The following is a 26,815-nucleotide window of genomic DNA, read 5'->3' as shown; positions in this document are numbered from 1 at the left end:
ATTTTTTTAAAGCCATCCGCTAATGTTGGTCATCTGTGCATGCGATAGCTATCGCATAGGCAGACTGTTCTTGCTCATCTCTAAATTTCGGTGGTTGAATTATTTGCAATTTTCATCCAATCGCGCCAAACGCTGCGCATTCCGCCACTTTCGAGAAACTGACACGAAGCGAAGCCACATTTTTGCTGTAAAACTACTGAAATGAGCGACTTGAAGGCCACAGCTGGTGTCCCCGAGGGCGAGGAGGCCAATCCGCTGGAGCAATCGACCATAACGATGCTGGATGTCCTCGAGCAGGAAAAGGAGCTGGAGGACGAGTACGCAGCTGTGCTGGGAGCCTCCGACGAGAAGTCCTGCACGTATGTGAAGGGCGCCATTGGACGCCAGGCCCTCTACTCCTGCCTCACCTGCTGCCCCGAGGCCCGCGAGGATCTGGCCAAGGCCGCAGGAGTCTGCCTGGCCTGCTCCTACCGCTGCCACGAGCACCACGAACTGGTTGAGCTCTATACCAAGCGGAACTTCCGCTGCGACTGCCCCACCCAGCGGCTGGGCAAGTGCTCGCTGAATCCACAGGTCGAGGGCGTTCAACCCCGGAACGACGGCAACCTGTACAACCAGAACTTCCAGGGGCTCTACTGCAAGTGCAAGCGACCCTATCCCGATCCCGATCGCACTCTCGAGGAGGTGATGCTGCAGTGCGCCATCTGCGAGGACTGGTACCACTTGCCGCACATGAAGGCGCCCGGTTCCAGCGAGAAGTGGCTGGATGCCTGCAGCGAAATGATCTGCGACGGCTGCATGGAGGCCAAACCCTTCCTGAGGGACTACACTGGACTGGCTCTGCAGCCCGTGGTGGAGGATTCCAAGGAGGCAAAGCCGGAGGCTGAGGATTCCAAGGAGGACAGGCCCGAGGCTGAGGATAGCCAGCTGAAGAACGAGTTGGACCGCAGCATCTGCGACATCATGAAAGTTGCTGAAGGCGAATCTCAAGCGGAAGAGGGCGAGCCCAGCCAGAAGCGTCGCAAGCTGGAGGACTGCCGTCGTCCCAAAACAACCAAGGAACACCAGGGTGAGAAAATTAAAGCAATATTATAAAATTTATAGAGGCAGTACGGTATAGAACAGATGTCTTTAGGGGGTTTCTTTAACTTAAAAAGCCTTAAAGTTAAAGAATTTCGAAACAAAAGATTAAAGGCATCTAAAATATCAAGTTTATTTGAGTCAAAAATTCACTATTATTTGTTTAATCAACATAATGTATGTATTTTTTTACCAGTTAATTCATTTTTCTAACTTTGGACAACTAAGAAAATCCCAGGATTATATGCTTCAAGAAACAACTGAAATTATTATTCAAAACTAAACTTAATACATGAAAAGCAAGTCGAAATTCTTCTTGCCATCGCCCAAGTAGAGGAAACCATGTTTATGCGAGTTTATCTTGTGAAAGAAGGTCATTCCCAACCAGAGGCACGACTTGATCACCACCAAACCCTCGTTTCGTTGCATATTCAAGGCAAAGGATTGACCCAGCGGTATTACGCAGTCGATGGTGTCCAGGAAGTCAATAGCATAGTTATAATCACTCCTTTTGGCCAAATTAGCTTTTAGATCATTTCGGGGAAGACGATATAGCTGATAATAGGATTGGTTGTCGATCTGCAGGTCATTCAGGCCCCGGAACATCTGATTGGGTATAACACGGCCATCGGTCATCTTGTAGAAGGCTCCGCGGGGACAAATGGCGCACTCCTCGGTAATAATAAACACAATGGCTGCCAGTCTTTCCTCCTCCTTCAGTTTGACTACTTCAGGGCGACTGATGCCAGCCACTTGATTGCCCACAATGTCAAAAGTTGGGTCCTGTGGGCAGTGAATACTGAAAGTTTTAAGTGAAACTTAAAAATATCCCACCAACAACTTACCAACTTTACGTAGGACATCAGGCTGGGATCTCCTATAAATGGCTCCCTTGCCAGTATGGTGGCCTGAAAGATTTTTGGGCTCTGGACAAACGGCAATAACTGCCACTGGAACTGGTCGAGACTGTAGAAATACTTGCGATCCTTCAGGCAATCGTTTGTGTAGCCAAAGGCAATGTAGTAATCGTTCTTGGTCGCCGTTATGCGACCCCACAGATACATGCCTGAGAAGCGGTTATCATTCTGCAAAGCAATTAGCGAGTTCTCAATCAAAATGCGCTGTTCCGGCGAAAGCTTCATGCCGCAGTACATTAGGCAGTCGAGGCCCTCGGTAAAGTACTCTAGATTCATGATGGATCTTGGCAATTTATATGTATTGTGTTTTTAATAACAAGGGGTTTTTAGTGCTAGAAATATTTGAAAGAAATCTCCAAACTAAATGGAAAATACACTCATAAAAATTAATTTCTATATTTTAGAAATCTCGACGTTAAAAATTTCTTGTATTTAGAAAATTTGCCTTTGAATATAGAAAACCTTTCTAGGTGAAGAAAATTCAAGAAAGAATTTTATAGTTTTTAAGGAGATTTTTCGATTTTTTTTTTTGTGAGTGTGCGAACGGATCTACACACTTACACACTACACACTTTTGCAACTCCCACCTTCAACCCATATTTAACTATTTATCGCCTTCCTCTTTCAAGGAGCCGCTTTCTGGACTAATGACTGGCGCAAATCGCTTTGCCAGTGCCCCGAATGCCTGTCTCTCTATAAAGAACACGGCGTGGAGTTCCTGCTGGACGCCGAGGACTCGGCAAAGACGTACGAGGAGCGCGGCATGAAGCGGGCAGAGGAGAATTCCAGCTATGAGCAAGGCATTCGGGCACTGGCCTCCATTGACCGGACACAGCAAATCGATGCGATTACCGAGTACAATCGCATGAAGGACAAGCTGAAGGAATACCTGCAGGCATTCGCCGCCAGCAAGAAGGTGGTCACTGAGGAGGACATCAATCGGTTCTTTGCCGGCATGCGCAATGAGAATAATGCCAACTTGGGTCAGCCCTATTTCTGTCGCTAAATAATAAGCTCTCTAAATTATTATACCGTAGGTCCTAAATCATTATAGTATTACCCACATTCCCCCATGAAAAGAGCACACACACATACAGCATGTAAATTCTTAAGTTATCATTTATTACAAAAAATTATAATTTTTAATTCACATTTTTTCAATAACGAAAAGTCATAACAAGGCATCGGGCAATGAGATTCGCATTTCCCTCCATATGCTATTTAGCCGAAATATTTATGTACAATGCGGTAAAATAGAAGTTATTTTGAAATGGTAACCTATCTTGAGAACATTTTACAAAAGCTCTAATTGGTTAATTTCTGGTATATTTTATGAATATATGTACATTAATAATTAGCAAAGTTGTTGTTCATTTGAAGAGGTGAAATTCCCACTCTATTGAGTTCCTCCTCAATGCCCTGGATGAGTTCATTGGTGTCAATGGGCGCCATTCCTATGCTGCCAGAGATTAGATCACTGAACGATTGGATGGGCAAGTCTGCCTGTGGCTCCTCCTGCTGCGGATTCTGCTGTTGCTGCGGGTATTGAGACTGTTCTGGCTGGGATTGGGGAAAATATTGAAGCGGCTCCGGCTGCGATTGAGGCTGAACCTGCTGACTCTGCGGTAAGCTTATGGCACTCAATTTCTGACTCAAGAAATCGTTCATTAAGTTATTATTGTTGTTGTTGTTATTGTTAATTGGAATCATGGAGCCGCCACTGAAATGCGTTGGACTGCAGCCATTGATTGGTAAGTTTGATATGTCTGGCAGATATGGAGTATTATTGTTCTGCCCCATTTGCATCGGCGGAATGCTGTCCACTGTACTGCAGTTGGACCGAGGCGATGCGAAATTAAATGAGAAGCTTGAAGTCTCTGGCAGATACAGGTGATTAGGGTTCTGCCCGAATTGCATCGGCGGAATGCTGTCCACTGTACTGCAGTTGGAGCGAGGAGAGGCGAAATTGTGCTCCACTGATGGACACTGGCTACTCCGGCTATCCATATCCATAAATCCGTTCTCGAGCTTGATATCGTGCACAAAATTTGGACTTCCAGCTGGATACATCATTGTAGTCGTAATTTGTGGAGCTGCAGGCGCCGCATAGTTGCCTAAAAAAATTAATAGAACAGTGTTAGACCTTTGTTTCCAGTATCAACGAATACATCGTTTAATGAACGCAACAGTAAAAAGCATGCACATAATTGAGGCGAAACTGAGGTGAAACTAAGGCGATTTGCGAAAACTCAAAAAGGACAACAGCAAACCACAACATCAACTTTGTCTGCGGGCAGGCAATATCAACTTACATTATTTGATGTCCAACTTTGGTGGCAAAAAAGGAGCTTCGTGAATACTAGACAAAAAATGGGAAGGAAAGACACAACCTCGGTGGCCCGAAGAGTTAAATACCCTTGCCGAATTTTAATTAAAACCTTCGCATTATTTATTTTAAACTCTTTAATAAATATACAAAGTAAAAGATAAAAAAATAAAATAAATATACTGGGAAAAATATTGTTTGCGGACAATTATTATTTTTTTTTAGTTGGCAAGGGCATCAGATCTAATTTTCAAAAAATTACATTTAAATCCAACGACTTTTATCAAAAACTTTTATTCATCAAAATTCAATACATTTAGAGTGGGTAGAACAATTATATTCAATTCGAACGGCCTATATAAATCAATATTCATAGACTATAGTTTAACATTTTCCAACAATTCTGGGTCGGACAACGACTTCATCCATTGGTCCACAAGGTATTAAGTCCTGTACTATATATATGGTGAATTTTCACCAACAATTTTTTCTACAATTTTCTCTGACAATCAAGAAATGAGTTTGTATGCAATAATGTGAAAAATGTGTTGTTCTAGGAACTACAAGATGTGATGCTTATATAAAGAAACCCAGTCCCAGCACCAGTAATAAATGCGAAATATTCTCGAGAACTTACTGGACGTTTTAACCTGCTTGGATGGATAAAAATCGGCGCTCATGAGACTGCGCTTCAGGCTTTCAATCGTTTTTGTGTTCACCCGACGATTGTGCTGGGTTAGGAGTTCTACAAAGATATTCGGATGTTTGGTCGATTAGAACAGAATGTGTAATTGAATTCGGTGAGATTTCTTAACTAGAAAATTGTGTAAACATTATGATATATTTGTTATTAATACTGAAAGAGAAGACGACTAGAAACGATATTTTAGCAGGTGCAATTGTGTTCTGTTGATTTGGACTAACTAATGCCAAGGTTTCGGTTAACTGATTTAATCAATCGTCTTTCTTTTGAATAAAAAAAATATTTATTTTTTTGTTTCCTCCTTCGGCATCAAATCAGTTATCCGCAACCTCTCATCACCCCCATCACACTACTCCAATCCATTTGCCTCCGCCAGCCGTCGAGCTATTTCATCCGCACTGAGAAAATCCGTAGTTGCCACTTGACCATCTGCCGAACCACCTGCTGCTCCACCTTCTCCAAACTCTCCGCCAAACGGAGGCTCCGGACTCTTGGTTGTGTACAGGGCAAAGTGCTCCGCCTCGGAGAGATCCACACTGGGATCCAAGACCACACCGTAGGCTCCCTCGCACAGATTCTTGATGCTCTGCCTGTCGGCAATGGCTATCAACTCCATGTTGCCATCACTGATGGGAATATCCGCCAGTTGCAGAGTGCTCAGGGTCTTCCTGTCCAGCGGCCGTCCGTAACTGAGGGTGCTGGCATTCGAGTAGCTCTCCGGGCGAAGCAAACTGTTCTCGCTATCGCCTCCCTTCAGTGGTATGTGGATCACATCCGCGTCCAGGTGGGCGGGTCTCTTTCCCGACACACTACTGGAACTTCGACCAACTGGCTTGCCATTTCTGCCCTCGCTTTTTCCCAGTGGCTGCATGGACCGTGTGGAGCTGCGATTGGGATCCCCCAGAGAAAAGTGCGCCACGCTGGGCTCCCTACTGCCGGTGGGTGTGGTGGCCTTGGATCCACCAGCTAATTGTTTATTGGGACTGCCACCGGGTGTCTGGGATTCCTCGTCATCCGCCCTACTCCTGCGGCGCGAGAAGAATCTCGAAAAGAATCCCTGACGCTTCTTCGGGGAAGCACTTGGGGTGGGTTGCCTTTTGGTGGGACTTTGATCGGGGGTTCGCATTATGATGATGGGCGAGGGTGTGGTTCTATTCGAGCTCAGGCTGCCATTTCTCGAGCGGCTGACAGAGATCGAATCACTGACGATGCTCAGATCCTGGGAGTTTCTCTGCGGTTTCGGTGGCAAGGGAGGTAGTCTTTGGTCCGAAACGGGTGAAGGAGTTCGGGGTGGCAGCGGCAGGGGCGGTGAGCCAGGAGGCGTGGCTGGGGTCTGAGCAGCATTCACTCGTATCTTGGGAGCTGGGGGATTTGTCAGTACCACCAGCTCGGCTTCATCTAGCTGGCCAAACGGATTGGTGGGTGGATAGATCTGTATTCCCTGCTTGCTCTCCTTGGGCACCCCTATATCTATGGGATTATTAAAGGCTATCTGCAGACTCGTATAGGTGGCTGTCTCATCGAAGTTCTCATCCAAGTCCACAGAGGCTTGAGCACTGGCTGAAACCATTTCCGGTTCTTTTTCGTTTTCCGGCAGCTCCTTAACGGCCGGATTCTCGAGGGTATCCCTGCGAGAACCATTGGCCAGAAGACCGTGGGCCTCCTCCTCCAACTGGTTCGTTATGGTCGTATTGGCGGTCAAACTGCTGACATTGGTAAAGGCTGTTTGGGCCGTGCTATTCGAAAGGGATTGGGTGTCCCCGTTTTCCACCGTCAGGCTATCCGTTCTCTCGAACTCGCTGCTCTTCATCCACTCGGTGATTTTGTCCACATTTGTGAGGGGTCGAGGTTGCAGCTGGGGATGCTGCAGGATCTCCTCCATGGGCGTGGATGTCTGGGTGCAGTCGTCCGCCAGTTGGGGCAACAGTTGCGGCACCTCCAGCTCAATTTCCATATCCGGCTCGTTATCGTTATCCGTGTACTCGGTAACCGTGCCCCCATCCATCTCGTGTGATTCACCCCGTTGACGCATTTGCAGCTTCTTGACCGCTATCTCGAACTCGTTCAGAGTTCCCGAACTCTGCTGATCGTCGGATGAAACCGTATTGTTATCCTCCTCCAGTTCCATTGGCGGGCACGAGTATTTCGTGGCCGTGGTTTCGCTGTCGAGGGAAAGAATCTGCTGGAACACGTCCAGCTCCTGACGGCGCTTCAGCTTTCGCTGCAGCCGGGCAAAGGTTACCGTACCTGGATTTGGGTAGTACTCGAACTGCAGCGGGGCACTCGTCGCTCCATCCGAGGGTCGCACCAGCTTCAGCTCCACCTGGATGGGAAAATATTATTATTATCTATATTTTGAAAAATTATTTAATTCCAGTCAAGCGATAAAAATGTTTTAAATAAATTAAAGGTAAATTGGATATAATTAATTTATTAGGGATTTAATACGAGTTCTTTGTTATTTTAATTAAAGAAATATATTTTATGTCAATGTCAGTTTTAATTTAAATTTTATTATATAATTTATTTTTGAACCTTATAAAATTCACTAAATACCACAAAGAAACGCCTCACTTACAGTTTGCCAGAAAAAGAAATTGTAATTTAATGAATTATACAAAAAAAGAAAAAAATGTTTTATGTGCTATTATTTTTAATTACTGATTCACATGCATTTTTTATCAAGTTTTATCTACACAAAAAATAAAGTACAAAAGCTATAGTAATTATTACAATTTCAATTTCGGCTATCCAGTTTACTCGTAATATTAAAGAAATACAATGCAACTCACATTGACACTTTGCGTGATCTCAGTGTTCTTGTAGCGAGGCGTCTTAAAGGCGATGGCCATCTGCTTGAAAACGTCAGTGGGCTGGAACTCGGCGTTTGCGAACCACGTCTCCCGTCCGTCCCTGTCCGTCTCGTAGAATCGCACCTCTATGTCGTCCTTGGCGATCTTTTCGCACAGCATGATGATCTCGCTGCCGCCGGTGACTTGGGCCGAGCAGCTGCACAGCCGGGTGATGGTCAGCTCGTTGCTCTTGCCGTAAATCGGGGAGGAAACGATGGGCTCCAGGGGCACCTTGGAGTTACCCACAGTGATGAAAGCCTGGTAGCAGAGGCGCAACTCATACCTATTGATCTTGTCAATCTGGTCTTTGTGATCGAATTTGGCTGGAAAAAAGGAAAATAAAGGGATTAGTTACGGAGTTGGAAAAACAAAAAAAAAGAGTAACTTAGCAAATTATCAAAAATAAATAAGAATTTTGCATTCTTGGTCTTTTGAGGCGATATGTACTTCAAGAGGTAGTGAAGTAGGCTTTGAATTTGTCTTTATGTGGAGCGAAGACTTTAAATACTTATGCACAGTAAACAAATTGACAAAAGATCAGACTTATATGTGCAGGTCACTTTTATATTTTTTAAAGATTAAGTCATTTATATTATTTTGATATGTATAAAGACTATGTTTAACTTATTTTAGTTTAATTTTTCAAAAAATACTACATTTGGAATATTAAAATAGTATTTTTAAAATTTGTATGAAAAACGATATGATAAAATATAATGTTCATATAATTGAATCATAAATTTAAAATTAACCATATCGGCTTTTCATTGATGTGAAATAAGGTAGAAATTACACTATATTATATGGACTTTTAAAAAAATTATTTTTTTCTTTTTAGCCTCCAGTTTTTGTAGGCCTAACTGGTAAAGCTATATTAGCTGATTAATTTTTTCTAAATTCTGACTCACCGTTAAACGGATCGACATTCTTTCTCTCTCTTTCCACCAGCGAGTCGCGCATCTCCAGCTTCTTGGCGCACTGAATGCCCACTTTCTGGAGCACCAGTCGTCGCTCCTCTGGCGGCAACCGTTTCTGGTATATGCCCGACTTGCAGGCATCGGCCTCCTCCTTGCTGACCAGCCAGTGGGGGTGCTGGCGAAAGGGCTCGTCACTGGTCACACAGGACACCACAATGACGACGGGACCGTCGTAGTTGCAAACCTCGATGGTGGGAAAGGTCTTGCCCGTTTCCGAACTGGAGTTCATTCCCGGAATGGAGCCGGCCGTGCGACCCTCGCACTTGTAGCGAAATCGGATTATGTGGTTCGTCGGCTCCTCCACGATACGCAGGTAGGGTCCACTCCTAGCACTTGGCTTGGGCAGATTCTGATTCATATTCTGACTCTGGTTCTGCAGGTGGAGCGGCAAGTGCGAGGGCATTACCGGCAAGGAAGTCGACTGCGATAATATGTGCTGTGCAGCACCTCCTCCTCCAGCTCCTCCCACTCTGCCTTCTCCGGTGGCGCCGCCGTTCAACTCCATGCTGGCATTGATAATTTCCTCTGGGGAAGGTAAGTATTATACGAAAATCAATAAGTCAGAGTGCCAGAAACAATTTAGCTTAGGTTAAGGAAGGGAACTAGAAAGGGTAGCACAAAATACCCTCCAAGATTAAATGGAGTGCCCGTGCGTACTCATTTCCTCTGACAGATAGAAAAATTAAACATGTATGGAAAATATATTAGGAAAGAGCACATTATTTATATTTCTAAAATGTTTGTTTTAGTTAAAAGTAGTATTAGCAAACGAAAAAAATTTTGATAAAATAACAGGAATAGCCTTAAGATAAATGAGCAATGATTTACAACTGTTCGATCATCCATCGAATATTTCATTATTTACCCAGCTATATGAAAATGGAAAAGTGCGTGTGCGTGGATAATTTTGAATCCATCAGATAGGCATATGCATATGTGGAAGTCATTAGGTTGCCATTGTTTTTTGCGAAAGGGTGAAGGCTGGAAGGCTTCCTCCTTCAATTCCGTTTGAACTTTGTTATTGCCAGATGTCGACTATGCGATGACGAGTTCTGACGTCAAAAGTTGCGCAGCAACTTGCCAGACTTATTATGCCACTTTGTTCCGGTATATTTGTTGTTGCTGCTGGCGTTTGGTTCAGATGGCAACAGCAACACCAACGTCTATGGCCGGGCCAAGAGCAATAACAATGTTCAATTAGCCACTAAAAATTCCCCCACAAATCTGATGCTTTCTGGCTGGCCTAATTAAGCGCATTGTCGATTGACTTATGGCCACAGATTATTCATTAACCAGAGCTCTATCTCTTTTTTCGCCGAGGCATGGGATTACGGGGGTTCTATGGGGCTATGTTAATATTAATTGGGGTTAGTATGTGCCATAAATTGATGGCTTTTTATACATACGTAAATCGCCAAAAGCCTCCTCCTCAAACATTGGGATTACACTGTTGATTGCCTGGAAATTTAAGCAATGATAGATTGTCATTAACTTTTCGCATATAGGTAGCTAATGTATACAATGATAGATTATTTGTTTTTGGCTTACACCCAGCCTTTTCCCTTGTCTTTTCAATTTTATTTGATGGATTTTTACAACTTCATGTATTCAATCATCCATGGTTTTTAATATGCAGTATTAGAATGCAAATTGTTTTATATACTTTCAAAATGGATTACAATCCCTGAACAATATGCCATCCTGTAATTTTTACAGCCACATTAACGAGAAATTTATTATTCGCTTAAAAATAGAACACGTTTATGAAAATCGCTAAAAAAAAAAACGCCTTAGTGTGCTTTCAGTTATCTTTTTAATCATTCGAATTAATTCCAATTCGATGAAATGGGAAAAATACAGTAGTGACGCTGCCTATCAAGATTAAGTCACTAATCTTAGTTCCGTTCATTCCACTTGTACTAATAAGTACTTGTAGTTTATTGAGGTTGGTAAACTCCCAAATATTTCGCAAGAACCCAAAGTACAGTGGGATATTCGAAGCCAAATCATGATCTGATTTATAAAGTAGAAAAACCCATTTCCATCGGCCGAGCTACATTTATTATCATTGTGATTTTTTTTTTCCCAAAATGTAGCTGATAAGAAAATCTTTTGCGGTTTGGTGATAATCTATAAAAGGTGTTTGTGGGGAATCTCTCTGTATGACTTGAATGCCGGTTGGTGATAGGGTTATCAATAAGTCTACCAGTCTCATTCTAGGAAAATGAAATGAACCAAATAGGCGCTAGGTATAAATATGTTCCGATTTTCAGTTTAGCCAATTTTAAACAGGCGTAAAATCGATTTTTAAATTAATACTTTAGCTTCGTTTATAAATAAGCACATTATATAGTTTTAATAGTGCTAGATTTCTTATTTTTCCTCTTTTTTTCCAACTGCTTATGCTTATTTTAACAACTTCTGTAAATATGAATATAGCCCTTGTAAGCTCAGATTCCTTGGCTAGCACACGTCCGTTATTTCTCTGCGTTTTCCTTATAATGAAGGCAAACATATGGCTTTGCTCCTAACGATTTCCTTTGCCTCAGACTTCGTCCTTCCCATGTTATATAAGTGTGTATTCAAATACCGACTACTGGCGCATCGATCAAGGTTATCATTGTTAGTCGCTTGTAGGACATAATAACAATGTCGGTGTAATGTGGATTTAATAGTCGAAGCCATAAAAAGGCCAAACAAGTCACTCCCCAAGACACGTATCCCAATTTCACTCTCTTTTCCGCAGCTGCAGTCAACATATGCCGAAAGTATTTTGCATTTTCTGCACATAACTCAACTTTTCAACAAAAGAAGAGCACACACACTCTCGAGCACTGAGAGATAAAATCTAGCAAGAAGTCAACGCCTCAGACAGCCTATTTGTCTAAATGCCAAACGTTGGCGTCAAGCTCACACAAACGAAAGCACTACACAGAAAAGAATATTTTTGTGAAAACAAATAAAAATTCAAAAAATATTATTTAAAGTTATGGTAAAATGGTTAAACATTTAATAAGTGTAGTATTTTGAAAACATATTTCTATCTGATAATATCATTTCTTTAAGTTCAAGTTAGTTAAAAAAAATTGTATTGTATTGTATGTAAATTGATTAAAAAAGATAATTGTTTGTATTTAATATACGTTTTTAAAATATTTTTTGAAAGTATTATTTTTATGGATATTAAACATTGTTTTTAAATTTTTTGTTTCTGTGCTGACACCAATACAATATCTTACACAAAGACATTTACACACACGTGGGGGTTTGAAAAATTTGCATATGTTAATTTTGTTTACATTTATAGCCTTGCAAAAACAATTTGTCCGCCACTGGATTGTCTGTTGTTGTTGCTGTCATTGTGTTTTTTGTTTTGGTTCTTTTGCAATTCACACCACTCGCTTACACTCACACTTTCTTAGTGAAGACGATCCTACGGTTTTGTTTACGAACCGCATGACGCTTTATTGGTCCACCTCTCCATCCCCTCAAAACACACTTTTACACCCCCCAACGACCACCCCCCTTCACGTGTGTCGAACTTCTGAGCTGCAAATGTGGGTCGATGTGCTGGCAGCAGTGGCCAACGAAATAAAGTTGTATAAAAGAATATATTAAATAAAATATATCTACCTCTCTATCATAATCATTATAATTATAAAACGATGTACTCTTTTAAAGTATAAGCACTAAATAGGTTTATGTAATGATTTTTAATGTACTAAAATAAAATATTTAATAGTCTATGTTCATTTAAAAACACACAAATATTTTAAGAGATCAAACGGAAAAAAGGTAAAAAGTCAGCTAAAATGTTATTCTTTTTGTTCTAAAGTGTGCATATTTACACTAAAACAAATTCAAAACATTGTGTTAAAAGTAAATATTAGGATACACTTTCCCTATACATCTTGTTTTTCGGTAAAATTTGGGATATATTAATCTTTCGTTTAATATGTAATTATTTAGAATGTTTGAAAAAATTTGACTAAACAATTTTTTTTTGAATGTAGATGGCGACATGGGGCCAAATGACATCAGGAAACTTTTAAGTATTTGGCGCTAGCTGCGGCTTAACTGCCTCTGATAGCAGCAGCATCGCTTTCCCTAACTCGCTAATCTCTCTTACACACAGAATTACACACACCCACACACAATGGGCAAAAGGACGCGCATTAGGGATATCCTAACGGTGGGTTAAAGGGGGTCATTTCTGCGGCATCGTTTAAATTTTTATGCTAAGGGGGTAGCAAAAAGTTGAACCGTATCGATTGTCCTGCTCATGGGCATAAATAATAAAGCAACTCAAGTGTAACACACACAATATAAAAGAAAAATAGCTTAACTATGTCGGTTGCCAAGCAACTTTCAACTTTGTTAAGTATTTCCTTAAGTACAGTATGCGTTTAACTATTTTTAGTGACAATCGTGGGGAATATATTTATTCAAGCCATCCCCACACTTTTGTCCTGACAATCATTTGTGACCTGAGGGTAAAATGTTCTTAAAATAGCAAAGCAGATTAATGGGAAAGCTAATTGGCTTAAATCCAGCACAAATTATACAAATATAGAATTTTAAGCTTGCCCATTAGCCCTTTTCACGAAGGATATTTTGGAAGGAAGCTTATTTTACAACTTCTATGATGTTTTGGGTTGATGTTTAATAAATTCATTAAATAGTTTAATTTTTTATATATAAAAGGTAAACAATTGTGCTCCTCATTTCAAGTGACTGAATTCATTTTGATACCAATTTATTTTCCGGAAATTAAAATTTTTCGTTTTAAATATCAATATTCCGCACGCGTTTCATTTGGCTCTTTGGATTAAATTTTTAGATTTCATTAACTGCCTCAAATTGCAGGGAACTTTCTAAGGCGCGTAATTGCTTGGTTCCATAGGTCCTCCCACTCTTCAGGACCTTCTCCCTCCATTTTTCTTATCTAGCCCCAAGTTACTTTTCCTGTCGGAGCTCCTCGATTCGGGCATAACTTAAGCTGAGTAATACTTTAAGACAGGCCGGGCTACCAACTCTCAACGAGAGAAAAAACACCACGCAAAAATTTAATTCGCATTTAGGCTTAAGTTAGCTGGACGGGGCTGAATGGAGGGTTGGAAAAATTCTGGAGGCATAAATCAGAGCTACAAATTGATGCATAAATAAAGCAAACAAAAAAGGATGTCGTCCGCAGAATAAAAAGTAAGGTAGGCAAAAGAAAAAAGGGAATTAAACATTGTCAAAAATAGACGGGAATCGGAAAATGAAGATATCGGTTTTGAATTACGCTGGAGTCCTGAATCGTCTCTATATTGGAAAGTAATGCTGGCCGTGTGACTCACATACATATTTCAGTAGCTAGAACCTTGTCACGTGCCCAATCGATTGGAAAATCGCGTTCTGAACCGAAAATAAACACACAGCTAAATAGAAGAAAATAATGGAATGGGGTGCAATGGAGGTAGCGGAATATGATGAGATGGGATGGCCAGAAGCTCGAAACTCACACACACTCCACTCACCCACTGATGGCCTAATCACACCCAGTCGCACACACAAAATTCTACATCAAACACAGACAACTGGCCCCAATCCATCCCCACATTTCCCATTTTCCCATTTGGCACCTCAAGTGCTCAAGCCGACATGTGTGCGTGCCTGGTCCTGCCAGTGACCTGAGTGCCCTGCATTATATTCGGTATGTGCACAAAAATTAAATTCAAATAAAAAGTTTTTCCAACAAATTTCGTTTGTCGCCGAAATGAAAAAAATGTGAAATCGTCTCAGACGATGTGAAATTCTGCACCCCGGGAAAATCAATAAGCGTTGGAAATTATGATTTTCCTCTAGTTCTTTGACAGTGTCCTTCAACAGGACGGGCCATGCCCCCGCTGTCATTTGCAGGAAATCCATTTGGCTTTCTTTATGCACTGCATATATAAATAACTAATGTTTGTTTACTCCTAGATCCGAAGTTTGCTGAGGTCACAATCGATTGAATTTGTTGCTAGCACAAACAAATATTGTTGGGGTATTCTATTTATACTGCACTTACTCAGGTGTTAACATATATTGTAGAAAATAAGTAATTCAATAGTTAACGAATAACTGAAAATTTAAGTCAGAGCTACAGACTATCGCTATCCATTCTCCTTATATATGATAAGTAGTAAACCTACTAAGTTTTAGCGAATTATTAATGAATTTTGAAATAAAATCGTAGGAAGATAAAAATATTATGAAATATCTTCGTAGGTAAATATATTAAACTATTCCAGATTCAGAAAAATATTATCATGATGTAATGGCATTTTTTTTATTTCTTGAAATGGTAATACTTATTCAACAAGGTAATCTGTTCTTTTAATCTACATTTACCATGATTGACATCATTTTTTTATTTATAGTTTTTAAGGCAACTTAAATTTAAAATTTCCTGTTATTTTGTTTTTATCATCACTTTTTTTGTTTATGACGTCAAATATTATGAAATTTGTCGGTGTTCTAATAGCTTCAACATTTTCAAAAAAATTCTTGTTTATGGTGTACAGACAGCCGCTCAAATATTTTCTCGTTTCAGAGGGTACGTGCCACAGTGGCTAAGCTGCAATTGATAAGGCTATCAATGGGTAATCCCCAGCTAATTATAAACATAATTCGAGTAAGTGAGAGGGAAATATTAATAGTCTTCAAATGGGGCAAGAACTAGACTTTGTGTCAGTTTTCGATAACCTTTCCTATATTTGGCAGCATTTGTGAGTCAGTAACACGACTGAAACAATAAACACAAAATACAATTTCCGACAATGTTTTTTTTATAATGGCGATCGTAAAGAGTCGTTTGGATTGCTTGCTATTTTTGCGAACACAGTTGGTGCCGTGCCACCTGAAAACTGATAATGTGTTCAACTAATTAAAAGGCAATTAATTCGGTTACATTTAGTTGGGCTTCGCTCATCAGCACCCATTAAAGCGGCCAAAAGTTAAATTGTACAGCCAATCGATTTTCGTGGCCTTTCACAAAAATCAAAGGAAGCATTTTTGCAGTCAAGTAAATAATGCCAGAGTAACCCAAAGCATTCCCAGAATGCCGAACCAGACCACATCACACCACAGTGAACCGCAGCGCACCAGACCTCATTTACACCCAAAAAAAAATGATCATAGAAACTAAACTATTTCTACATTAAAAGTAAACTATTGAGTGTCAAAAATTTCTCGATACTCTGAGTATTAAACTAATGGACTTCGAAAGTATAAAAATGAAACTTTCGAAGTTGTCAAGTTTAAACTAACGAGTATACAGTTTATACTCACTCAGTGTACTGAAATTCAGGCTGCTAGTTTATTTTGTATACTATTTAGTATAATGCCAGTATAAATATTATACCCCCCGTATTAAAGAGACAAAATTTAAAAAATGTTGTTTTGTACTTTTCATATATTATAAAACATATTTTTTACATTTTTATAAATTACTGAAGGTAATTTTTAATTTAACAAATAATATAAATACAATACATGCACAAAATATGTACGTATGTATGCATATTTGGGCAAATGCCGTTTTACCGCTTATGTCGCTGATCATCTCCAGAGTGAACGCCGTCCAGATGAATAACAAATCTTGGTCGAGGACGCTGATATTGAAGTTAACATTGCGCTGGCCGCGGTCAGAAAAAATGCAAGCCAATTGCAAGATCCTTAGTTTCCCGGCATCTGGAGCGCAACTCAAGGTGGTGTCAGTAAAAAGAAAAGAATTTACTCATTAGTTATGGACTAAGACACAATTTAAATGTACTTACATTTCAAATAAGCCCAAAATAAGCAAATATTAAAATTTTCACAAGTAATTTTCACAAACAAACCTTAAACAGACCGCAGCGTCGTTTACAAAATACACTAATGTAAAACCCTTAAAATACTAACGCGTCCGAATAGCATTAAAAAGCGGTAACACTTTTTCTGTTCGAAATGTCCAGGTTCCAAACCAGAGCATCCTGGCTTCACACCAGGAACGAAAACCGAAAACTTCGGTATAGAAATTAAACTCAGGACATAAACTTAACACTATTTAGTCTTAACTTAACACTATTGAGTCTGCTCCTTACATTATTTAGTTTTAAATTAATACTGACAGTTTGATACTAGCTGTAGTATACTTTTAATACAACGCGTATTAACTGTAAACTTTCGGATTTTTTTTTGGGTGTAGCCAAGCGTTGGAGCAATTTCCATTCTAATGGCCAAGACAAAACGTTCGTACACACATTCGGTTCAGCCAAGAAAAACGACCGACACGCGATGACCGAAAATTGGAAGAAACCGCAGCATTTAATTATTTTGCTATAAAACTTTTCACGATTCAATCAATTCAGATTCGGTACAGCATGGCGGATGCGTAATGGGATTCTGCTTTTCCATTGTTTGTGAAAATTGGGTGTTGGTGTGAATTGTTTGTGGAACTTGGCCATCGGATGGGGGTGGAAATGTGACTGACAGATCGCTGTAAAGTTTTTTTAACTGTTGTTCAAGCGGAAAAAGCAAAAAATATAAAAATATATATAATGCATATTCTTGCGTGGGGTTATCAGAAAGACTCGTAAAATATCAACCCCTGGGAATTTCTACTTGCTGATTACAGTTGAGGCCTAATCAGTTGGTTGAAGAAAGCTCAAAGCAAGCTTCTTGTGTATAATACGATTGCAATTATTTTAAAAATTGTGTAGTAAACAAATATATACTTTTTATATAAGAAACTATAGGTAAAATGCAGATAAATTTCTTGAAAAATTACTGGTGTATTTATATTCTTTACAATGTAAAAACTCCGACAACTGCTTTAAATCATTTCAAAATTCAAGGAAATATTTCGGAAGATGTGAAGCCGACTCTATCAGACTTCAATTGTATTTGTATATTCAAATACATATTAATCCTTTGATCAACGCACAGTTGTTTTCACCGCCATACCACAGACTCCCCCTCTAGATACAACCTGTGACCTTCCTTCTGCCGTTGGCATTTAATTTACAATAACTTTCAATTGGAAAATAGCCTGCTTAATACAAATGGCAAAGTTATAGCTTTTTGCATGACTGCGACTTTATATTGTATGTAAGCAAACGCACACACATGGACCAAAAGGTGTGAAAAGTGTGGATTTTGTTTGTGTTTTGCTTTCAACAATTGCCGAAAACAATTCCGCTGCCTTCTGGCCATCGGTTCATCGTTGAGTTCATGCCCGGGGAATACAAGTTAGGAAGCTTCTGGCCTGGCGCAGATAAATCGATATTTAAGTAAGTTTTGACCATGACTGTTCCATTTCATTCTATTTTTATGGGTTCCGAACTGCCCAACTGCCCAAATGTTTGCGTGCGGATAAGGCAAAAGTCTTTAAGACATTATAGCATTTCGTGCCTTTCGATTGCAGTTCCAGTTGCCCGTTCAGGTTGTATATTCCTTTGATTACAAATGAAATAAACGAAATCTTCCAGATGCCACCGCAAATTTTTATAAACTTTTTTCCGTGCCGATTTCATTTGTAAAAATATTTACAATTCGTTAAAATAAATATTTGCATTTGGCTAGGTATTTTTCGGATATTGAAACGAAGGTCTGTGCGGTTCTCACTGCTACACCCAAAAAAAAATCCGAAAGTTTACAGTTAATACGCGTTGTATTAAAAGTATACTACAGCTAGTATCAAACTGTCAGTATTAATTTAAAACTAAATAATGTAAGGAGCAGACTCAATAGTGTTAAGTTAAGACTAAATAGTGTTAAGTTTATGTCCTGAGTTTAATTTCTATACCGAAGTTTTCGGTTTTCGTTCCTGGTGTGAAGCCAGGATGCTCTGGTTTGGAACCTGGACATTTCGAACAGAAAAAGTGTTACCGCTTTTTAATGCTATTCGGACGCGTTAGTATTTTAAGGGTTTTACATTAGTGTATTTTGTAAACGACGCTGCGGTCTGTTTAAGGTTTGTTTGTGAAAATTACTTGTGAAAATTTTAATATTTGCTTATTTTGGGCTTATTTGAAATGTAAGTACGTTTAAATTGTGTCTTAGTCCATAACTAATGAGTAAATTCTTTTCTTTTTACTGACACCACCTTGAGTTGCGCTCCAGATGCCGGGAAACTAAGGATCTTGCAATTGGCTTGCATTTTTTCTGACCGCGGCCAGCGCAATGTTAACTTCAATATCAGCGTCCTCGACCAAGATTTGTTATTCATCTGGACGGCGTTCACTCTGGAGATGATCAGCGACATAAGCGGTAAAACGGCATTTGCCCAAATATGCATACATACGTACATATTTTGTGCATGTATTGTATTTATATTATTTGTTAAATTAAAAATTACCTTCAGTAATTTATAAAAATGTAAAAAATATGTTTTATAATATATGAAAAGTACAAAACAACATTTTTTAAATTTTGTCTCTTTAATACGGGGGGTATAATATTTATACTGGCATTATACTAAATAGTATACAAAATAAACTAGCAGCCTGAATTTCAGTACACTGAGTGAGTATAAACTGTATACTCGTTAGTTTAAACTTGACAACTTCGAAAGTTTCATTTTTATACTTTCGAAGTCCATTAGTTTAATACTCAGAGTATCGAGAAATTTTTGACACTCAATAGTTTACTTTTAATGTAGAAATAGTTTAGTTTCTATGATCATTTTTTTTTGGGTGTAAGACTTTCCCTCTTGAACTGATATAAATATGTGATAAGAAATAATTTTTTCAATTTTCTTTTCCAGTGATTATTATCCATCAGCTGAAAATATTCACTTGTAAATATGTATACATTTATAAATTATTATATACACATCCCGAGACAATAAGCAAAAGTTTTTTGCGATAAGGTATATGATGTTTATAACTGCATACATTATGCCATTTAAGAGGAAATGTCTACTCCAGGGAGCAGTTCCGGCATATATTATATAGAATAAAGAATGAAATTTGAACCAGTATGTAAATGATTTTTTGCAATCGACAAATCAAACAGGAAAGCAACACATGGTTTACTAATAAGTACCAACTAAGTATTATACTTTTTTAATAAATCGCAGTCAAACGCCTTCATTGTTTTCAGATTCAAATGCATATATTATATATATTATATATACGTTTGTTGAGCTAGAAAACTGCGATTACACTAGCAAAAATATATGTGTTTACTGATAAGCAAAATTCATTAATTATTGACATTTGGGGCCAAACTTCCACAGGAAGTATAAGTAATTAAAAATATTTTGTCACCAAATACTATATTTTAACACAAATTAAATCTCTTTAACTGTAGGTATATTAAAATTTATATTGACATTTATTATTGTTTCTTTTAAATCAAATTTATTAAAGCTATATTGACATTTGGGGCCAAACTTCCACAGGAAGTATAAATAATTAAAATCAATCTGTCACCAAATATTATAATTTAACACAAGTTAAATGTCATAAATTTTAGGTATATTTAATTTTATATTGACTTTTATTATTGTTTCATTTCAAATAAAATTTATAAAAAATAAAAAAATAGTTGATTATTTTACTTAAATTACAAAAACTGTAAAAATAGTTTCTCTTCTATATTCAAATATTTATAAACACATTTTGCGTTACACGTGGCATTCAGATAACTATTTGCCCTCATCCAAAATGTCTACTTATTTATGTATCTGGGATTAGCATTTATGAATTCCACTAAGCTGTTTGTTGTTGATTTCCTGCAGTGTCATTGCAATCGAGCTTCATACGAGAAGCTGCCTGTACCTAAGTTTCTAGTAGACAGGGGGACTTTACAAACTGCGCCTTAGACTAGCTGACTTGTTTTCAGTTATTATTGCTAACCTTTTATGGAATGGTATTCTGCGAAAACAATTTTATTACGTTCAGATTGAATTTTGTGTTTTGATCCGACTGCACTTGGCGAGACAATAATCGAATTATCTCTTTGTTTGTGCCGACACGTGTAATTGATTAAATTTTGTTTTTTATGATTCCCTTGATTTTTGGTTTGTTTGTCCGACTTATCGCGCGCGCTTCACTCACAAAAGGCGCGCCAAAAATGTATGAAGAAATTAAAAACAAAAACAAAAGTTGCTCCAGCAAACGCCGTAGTTGCTTAGCTTTATATATTATTTTTATTTTTATTGGCACTGCAGCCGCCTGTTAAAAGCGGACATTGATTTATACACACATCTGTAGTTCACTTTGTAGTTGTCGTGTTGCGTATAATTAACCAATACTTTAGCGTTTATATAGTCGCGTGCGACTTGCACAATACTCTTTATATAGTGGTTAAGTCGGCGCTTCGTATTCACATCCGTCGGCGGCAAAGTTCAGATTGAAACTGAGCGGTACGGTTTACACTTCATTGCAAGAGAGCTTTGGCTTCGGTTGTTGGTGCTCTGCTCTCAGCTGTTCGCTCTTGGCGATCGCCTGGACTCGCTACGTATACTTGATACGTATACTTGATAAAAAATTAACAACCGCTGATATGAACGCTGATCAATGACTCCCCATTTCTGTTTTCATTTTCCACCCTGCTTCACTTTTCATTTATTTATTTATTTCCACTGTGCGTATTCTTCGTTTTGTTTTCATTTCTATTTTTCGATTTTTGAATGCCGTTCTCTGACGTAACCGAGCGCAAAAACGGTTATAGATTTTTAAGTGGATTTGGAAAAGTGATGAGATTTTTATAACGCTCTGCAGGTGTTCCAATTTCGATTTTCGGCTATAAATAAACATTGATTGCCCTAAAAAAGTGGATTTTTTGCAAGAAATAAATATGTATTGTTATGAATGGTTCAAAAGTACCATAAAAATTCGGAATTCTCGAAATGCTGTTTCACTTGAAAACTACTCTCATTAAGAAAGCGTAAAAAGTACTTTCAATGCTTAAACTACTTTGAAAATTATCACGTTTTTAGACTCATTAAGATCAAAGAGATTCCATAAGATCATATAGAAAAAGAGCGTGTTCCCAAATGATTCATGTCGGTTTCTTGGCTTCGATGTCCGAAAAATAAACATTCGATTTTCACCAGATGCATAACAATAGATCTTATTAAATATAGGTATGACAGCTGAATATTTTTATTGATTTTCCCAGGAATTGACAGACCTGAATCTAGCTTGACCCTCGGCAAATGTAAATTATAAAATCCATATAACGTTGCTAATTCACGCAAGCAAAATTCCCCAAAAAGACCAAACAATATTCGCCAGCATCTAAGGTCGAACTGAGTTATTAACTCAATTTTTGGCTTCTGTTCAATCGACAGATTTTAGTCATTTAAATAAACACAAGTGCAGGCCAAAAATATAGGAGAAAATATTTGCAGTTAACATTGCCAATCGTGTAGAAATATTTCATTATTGTTTTGCTTGAATGAAAATAGTATAATTTATTTCTGGCCCACGGATTTCTGAACTAAAAACAAAGTTTCCATGTAGCGTGGGTCGGTCTGTGCGGAAAATGCATTTTGTGAGCCAATTGTCTATACGGGCTTCCAGAAAAAATATGAACGCCTGCTGACTTGTAAAAAATAATAGTTGACTAAAATATTATTTTACTTTTAAATTGTATAATTTTTACATATATATAAGTATATTAAAAACAATTGAATAAGGTTAAAACATTTTTAAGTATATAAATTTAAAAAATGCTGAGCTAATTACTATAGTAATTTATTAGGTATAAAATATGTCAAGTACTTGACACTGAATATGAATTTCTTAAATTGTATTGTAATTGCACCTTGCTAGTAATTTGGATCAAAAATGTTACAAATAATCTTGACATAAAATTTCAATAAATGTGATCGTCCGAAATCGTCGTTCCTCCTTGCATGATCAAATTTTACAGAAATAGTAAAATAAATCTTATTTACCACTAAATTAAAGAAAAGAAAATAATTCAGCAAGAGATCTGTGCAGCTACCGCAATCCAGTTTCTGTATGGTGAATATCCCATGACGTAGCAGTTACTCTAGCAGACGTCACAAAAATCTCGAACTCTTTATTAAGCTTGCTTTATGCACTCGCGAAGAAGAAGAAAAGAGAGAGGAGAAGTCAAAGACTCAACGACCACATCCACCTGCCTCTCCACCCAATCGAAACCCCCTGCAATTCTGGCACATGTGTTATTCAAGGTCACACGCGTAAGCGGGACATCGTTTAACAGAAAGAGTGAGAGGCAGAGGCAGAGAGAGAGAGAGAGACTGCAGACAAACAAAGCCAAGCCCCAAAGAAATCGGAGGGCGGATGGGTGCAGGGGAAGGGGGTAACAGTGGAGCGCATAGTTGAGCAACCACTTGTTGTTGCTGCCGCTTTTATTGCTCCTCTTCAGTCAGCGCCAGTTTAAGGCCAAAATTTATGCACAGAAAGAAAAATATAATATTTTTATGTAGTGTAAATAAAACATTAAAAAAAGCATTAGCGCAATCAAAAAAATTTTGTTTATCCATCTCCCTTGCACTCCCTTTAGCCAAGTGACGGGTATAAGATAGTCGGGACACAGACCCGACTATAGCGTTCTCTCTTTTTATTGCTAAAATAAAAATTTTTTTAAAGAAGAAATTTGTGTTCAGAGATATAAAAATTCCTAGTAATCTCAGTTCATTGTTTTATGTTTCTAGCAATGATAGAGTTAAGCTGAAAGGTCGCCGCCACCCTCAAAAGAGGCAGAGAAACAAAGCGCTCATAGCATTAACATTCAAGTCATTCGGCGATAAGGGGAAAGAAGCGGATGGAGAGAAGCATATCAATAACATGAACAGCAATATTACCAACGAACTCAAAATGTTTGCCCATCAGAAAAACATGATAAAATATGACTCAGTTTACTACGTCGAATTCAAATGCCCTCCGACAAACACTTGAATCGCCCCTTAGGGTGTTAAATATATCCAAAAGCAGTGAGCAATTATAGCGAAAAATATGAAAACAGTACATACGTCACGGACCACAGCTCAACTTAGAAAAAAAAAAATAACAGGGAGTCGTTTACTGATACGGTAGTTTGATAATGTATTCTTAAGACTACCATATAAGGAATACAACAGATTTCTCGAATTCTGGTTAAAATTATTTGTATTGATATGAGGGCTTGTAAGCTGTATAGTATAAATTAAAGTGTAGTTCGCCTTATGTTTATTAAGCATTAAATTTGATAAACATATTCAATAAAATACTCTACGAATTGGCAAAACTTTGGCGTGACATACAAAAAGGAATCGGTGGAAAAAACCTGTCCGTCTGCCATGTTTTGGTTTTTGGTTTTGCAGCACTTGATTGGCTTTTGGATTCCCCGAACCACGGATGAATCATCACTTTACCCATATACGAATACGAAATATCTGCGGCTCACCAAACACAATTGTACCCCTCGCACACCTTCACTTTCCGTTGGGGCCTTATATCGAATGTGTTGTACTGTTTGTCCATGCGGAAATCTGCTGAGAGCAACACGGCGAGAGAGCTTAACATCGATCGTCAACTCCGGAGAGTGGGAAATTTTTTGGACTAGGTGGCACGGGGGGTCTGGTTGCCATTCCAGTTCCCAGTCACTTTGCATTGCCACATTAAATAATTCGTAACTGCAGGAGTTGTTTATAAAGCGCTGGAGTTCCGCATGCAATGTGGAGCTTTTGTTACCAATGTTGAGTTTGTTTGTGTTGCACTTTATACACTGGTAAAATACATTTTAATTCTCAAATTTAACAAATTTTCTATTAGCAATTGTTAGATTAAACAATTAGCAAGCGATTAAAACTATTAATTTTATAGTTTTAATTGCTTTAAAAGTTTTTTAATTTTTATAATAGTATTTATAGTTTTGGTAATTTTAAATTCAAGTTTAAAAATTCCTTAAAATTAAAAATTTAAAGTCTCTTTTTTCTGTGTATGCGCTTTATTGTGACCATATCAAGGTTGTCTGATCCCAAGTCTCGAAGGCACTGACTCCATCATTTCACAAGTTAAGGTAACTTAGACACAAACGGAGATAGACGGCAATTTTGTTTTGCTTTTAGAGAATAAAAAAAACTTCTGCGAGCTGTAGCTACAGAAAAACAACAAGATACAGCGTAAACATTCTTAATTAATTAATGTCTCAGCAATTTGTAAGGCAAGGGAAACGAGTGGGCGGGATGGGGATTAAAACTTATTGGCATTTCTCACTAGAACTGAAACTGGAACCGAATCCTCAATCGCAACTGCACTTGCAAAGTTTTTCTCTAATTTATTTGCCTTGGTGCATGTCTGTTTGCTTTTTTTCCGTTCGAGGAATGTGAATTTATTGTTCAAAGGTCACTTTTATGGCTGGTGTCGTTTGTTCATCCAAGGGTGACGCCAATCTTTTGAGGTAAAGAAATTTCCATAATGAGCTTTATTTAACGAAATGTGATCTTTCGAGAATTTTGAACTGCGCTAGATAAACAAAATTCTATTGATAAAAAAGACATGATTACACATTTACAATCAACAGCAGGTAAAAAAGTTTTTCTTTGCACTTTGTTTAACTTTTAAAATAAAGTTTTAAGAAAACCTTTTTTATAAATACAATAATAATAATAAAACATAAATAATTCACGGCATCAAACCTAAATTTTATCATTATAGACAAAACGAATTATATTTTGCACATGTTTCGCGGTAATAAATATTTTCTATTTATAGGTTAATTTGAATTTAAGTGTTACAACTGCAACTAAAATGGTCCATTTTTTACCCCCTTAATAGTGCAGATATATTCCTGGAATATCGTTTCTAAATAATAGCAGGCGACACGAATTCTCGGAAAAAGAGGCGCGCGCCGTTTGGATCAACTTGATTCCAGTTAACACGTCAGTATCTTTTGATTGGCTTTAATAGGGTTCCAGTCTTAACCGCAAAACAGGTCACCAGAATATGACGTTGATTTTGTAAATGATCGAGTGATGATTTAATTTTTGTAATTAAGTAACTTTTTCCCCAAGACGTAAGCACCTGGGAACTGAGATCAAACATGAGTAAGATCCCGGGAGACCTGTTTGGGCTTTAATGGGTCTGCTGGGATAAACCCAATTTCATTGATGTTCTGGCTTGGGCGAATACGCTCTTAATTATTTATAAACAAATCGGAATTTTGTAATCGAACAGCAAAAGATTATTTATAGGCAGAACTCACCTAAATCAGAATTTCCAGCCGTGGCAATAATTCAATATGCTTTGTTTAATTTTCGATATTTAGTTTAGATTTTCGAATTTTAATGTTCGTTTGGGAATTTTTGTAATTACACACATCCACTGATACACACTCATACACTGAAGCACTTTTGAATTCAATTCCTTAAATGAATTTATTTAGATTAATTTTTCAAAGGTTTTATGAGTATTTTTCGGTTTTAAATTACGTTACTTTTTCGAAATATTAATTTATTCAAACTTTTCAGGTGGATTTTGTGAGGAGGCGAAGAACCGTTTGCCAGCAGCGACGAACCGTTAATGAAGCCGCCGACGCCTTGGCCACCACGCAGAGTAGTCTTTTACCCACCACCCCCTGCAATCGGCCACCCAGCCACCCCCAGAAAAGCAAAAACAAAAGTATACAAAGTTGTCGTAGGGCCAAAAGCTTTTGCTGCCTGCGCAGGCGAGGTGAGTTTTAAACAAATTGAGCTTTTTGTGGTGAACTCGATTTGAACGCACATTTGGCGCCCAATCTAGCGGAAATTGCTGCCCCAATGGAAAATGAGCCGCAAAATAAAAAAGCGGATGCCGCCACAGCATTATGTTACTCACGATGTGTGAGAACCCAACCGGATGTGCTGGCTAAGCGGTCGGGGGACAAACTTCGCAACAGGATATCTTTCCTTTGAACCCAATGCTTATTTGCTGGACTGAAAGTTTTCATGTGGCAATAGGACGGATTTCTTTAAGACGTGTACATAAATT

General features: G+C 38.4%; 3 protein-coding genes and 1 long non-coding RNA gene across 6 annotated transcripts; 2 read left to right on the top strand and 2 right to left on the bottom strand.

The window, feature by feature from the left end:
- Positions 1–58: 58 nt before the first annotated feature.
- LOC108054980 (putative E3 ubiquitin-protein ligase UBR7) lies at positions 59–3,359 on the top strand. Its single transcript, XM_017138139.3, has 2 exons — positions 59–1,069; positions 2,627–3,359. The coding sequence occupies exons 1-2, from the start codon at positions 202–204 to the stop codon at positions 3,001–3,003; spliced, it is 1,245 nt and encodes a 414-aa protein (XP_016993628.2). The 5' UTR covers positions 59–201; the 3' UTR covers positions 3,004–3,359.
- Rsph9 (Radial spoke head protein 9) lies at positions 1,321–2,351 on the bottom strand. Its single transcript, XM_017138141.3, has 2 exons — positions 1,926–2,351; positions 1,321–1,863 (listed from the first exon to the last, which is right to left on the bottom strand). The coding sequence occupies exons 1-2, from the start codon at positions 2,271–2,273 to the stop codon at positions 1,366–1,368; spliced, it is 846 nt and encodes a 281-aa protein (XP_016993630.2). The 5' UTR covers positions 2,274–2,351; the 3' UTR covers positions 1,321–1,365.
- Dif (Dorsal-related immunity factor) lies at positions 3,099–26,373 on the bottom strand. Of its 3 annotated transcripts, XM_017138138.2 has the most exons (7): positions 20,726–21,210; positions 10,262–10,313; positions 8,787–9,380; positions 7,819–8,201; positions 7,274–7,349; positions 4,961–5,068; positions 3,099–4,111 (listed from the first exon to the last, which is right to left on the bottom strand). In XM_017138138.2, the coding sequence occupies exons 2-7, from the start codon at positions 10,290–10,292 to the stop codon at positions 3,345–3,347; spliced, it is 1,959 nt and encodes a 652-aa protein (XP_016993627.2). In that variant the 5' UTR covers positions 10,293–10,313; positions 20,726–21,210; the 3' UTR covers positions 3,099–3,344. The 3 variants fall into 3 exon arrangements, with proteins under 3 accessions (XP_016993627.2, XP_016993625.2, XP_016993624.2); XM_017138136.3 differs by lacking the exons at positions 3,099–4,111; positions 20,726–21,210 and adding an exon at positions 26,052–26,373 and having other exon boundaries at positions 4,932–7,349; XM_017138135.3 differs by lacking the exon at positions 3,099–4,111 and having other exon boundaries at positions 4,932–7,349.
- On the top strand, positions 9,280–26,815 carry LOC138912036 (uncharacterized). The gene is made up of 3 exons (XR_011417672.1): positions 9,280–9,389; positions 26,317–26,518; positions 26,588–26,815. It is a non-coding gene; the product is annotated as an uncharacterized lncRNA (long non-coding RNA).

Source organism: Drosophila takahashii, chromosome 2L (genome assembly GCF_030179915.1).
Source record: "Drosophila takahashii strain IR98-3 E-12201 chromosome 2L, DtakHiC1v2, whole genome shotgun sequence".
Taxonomy (NCBI): Eukaryota; Metazoa; Arthropoda; class Insecta; order Diptera; family Drosophilidae; genus Drosophila; species Drosophila takahashii.
Note: the sequence above shows the minus strand (reverse complement) of the source record. Positions and strands in the feature narration are given on the sequence as shown.

Coding starts and splice junctions, on each gene's coding strand:
- LOC108054980 (XM_017138139.3), top strand. CDS start 202: ATGAGCGACTTGAAGGCCACAGCTGGTGTCCCCGAGGGCGAGGAGGCC. Junction 1,070..2,626: donor AACAACCAAGGAACACCAGG/GTGAGAAAATTA, acceptor TCCTCTTTCAAG/GAGCCGCTTTCTGGACTAAT.
- Dif (XM_017138136.3), bottom strand. CDS start 10,292: ATGTTTGAGGAGGAGGCTTTTGGCGATTTAC. Junction 9,381..10,261: donor GGAGGCTTTTGGCGATTTAC/GTATGTATAAAA, acceptor TACCTTCCCCAG/AGGAAATTATCAATGCCAGC. Junction 7,350..7,818: donor AGATCACGCAAAGTGTCAAT/GTGAGTTGCATT, acceptor TTTCCCATCCAG/GTGGAGCTGAAGCTGGTGCG.
- Rsph9 (XM_017138141.3), bottom strand. CDS start 2,273: ATGAATCTAGAGTACTTTACCGAGGGCCTCGACTGCCTAATGTACTGC. Junction 1,864..1,925: donor TGATGTCCTACGTAAAGTTG/GTAAGTTGTTGG, acceptor CACTGCCCACAG/GACCCAACTTTTGACATTGT.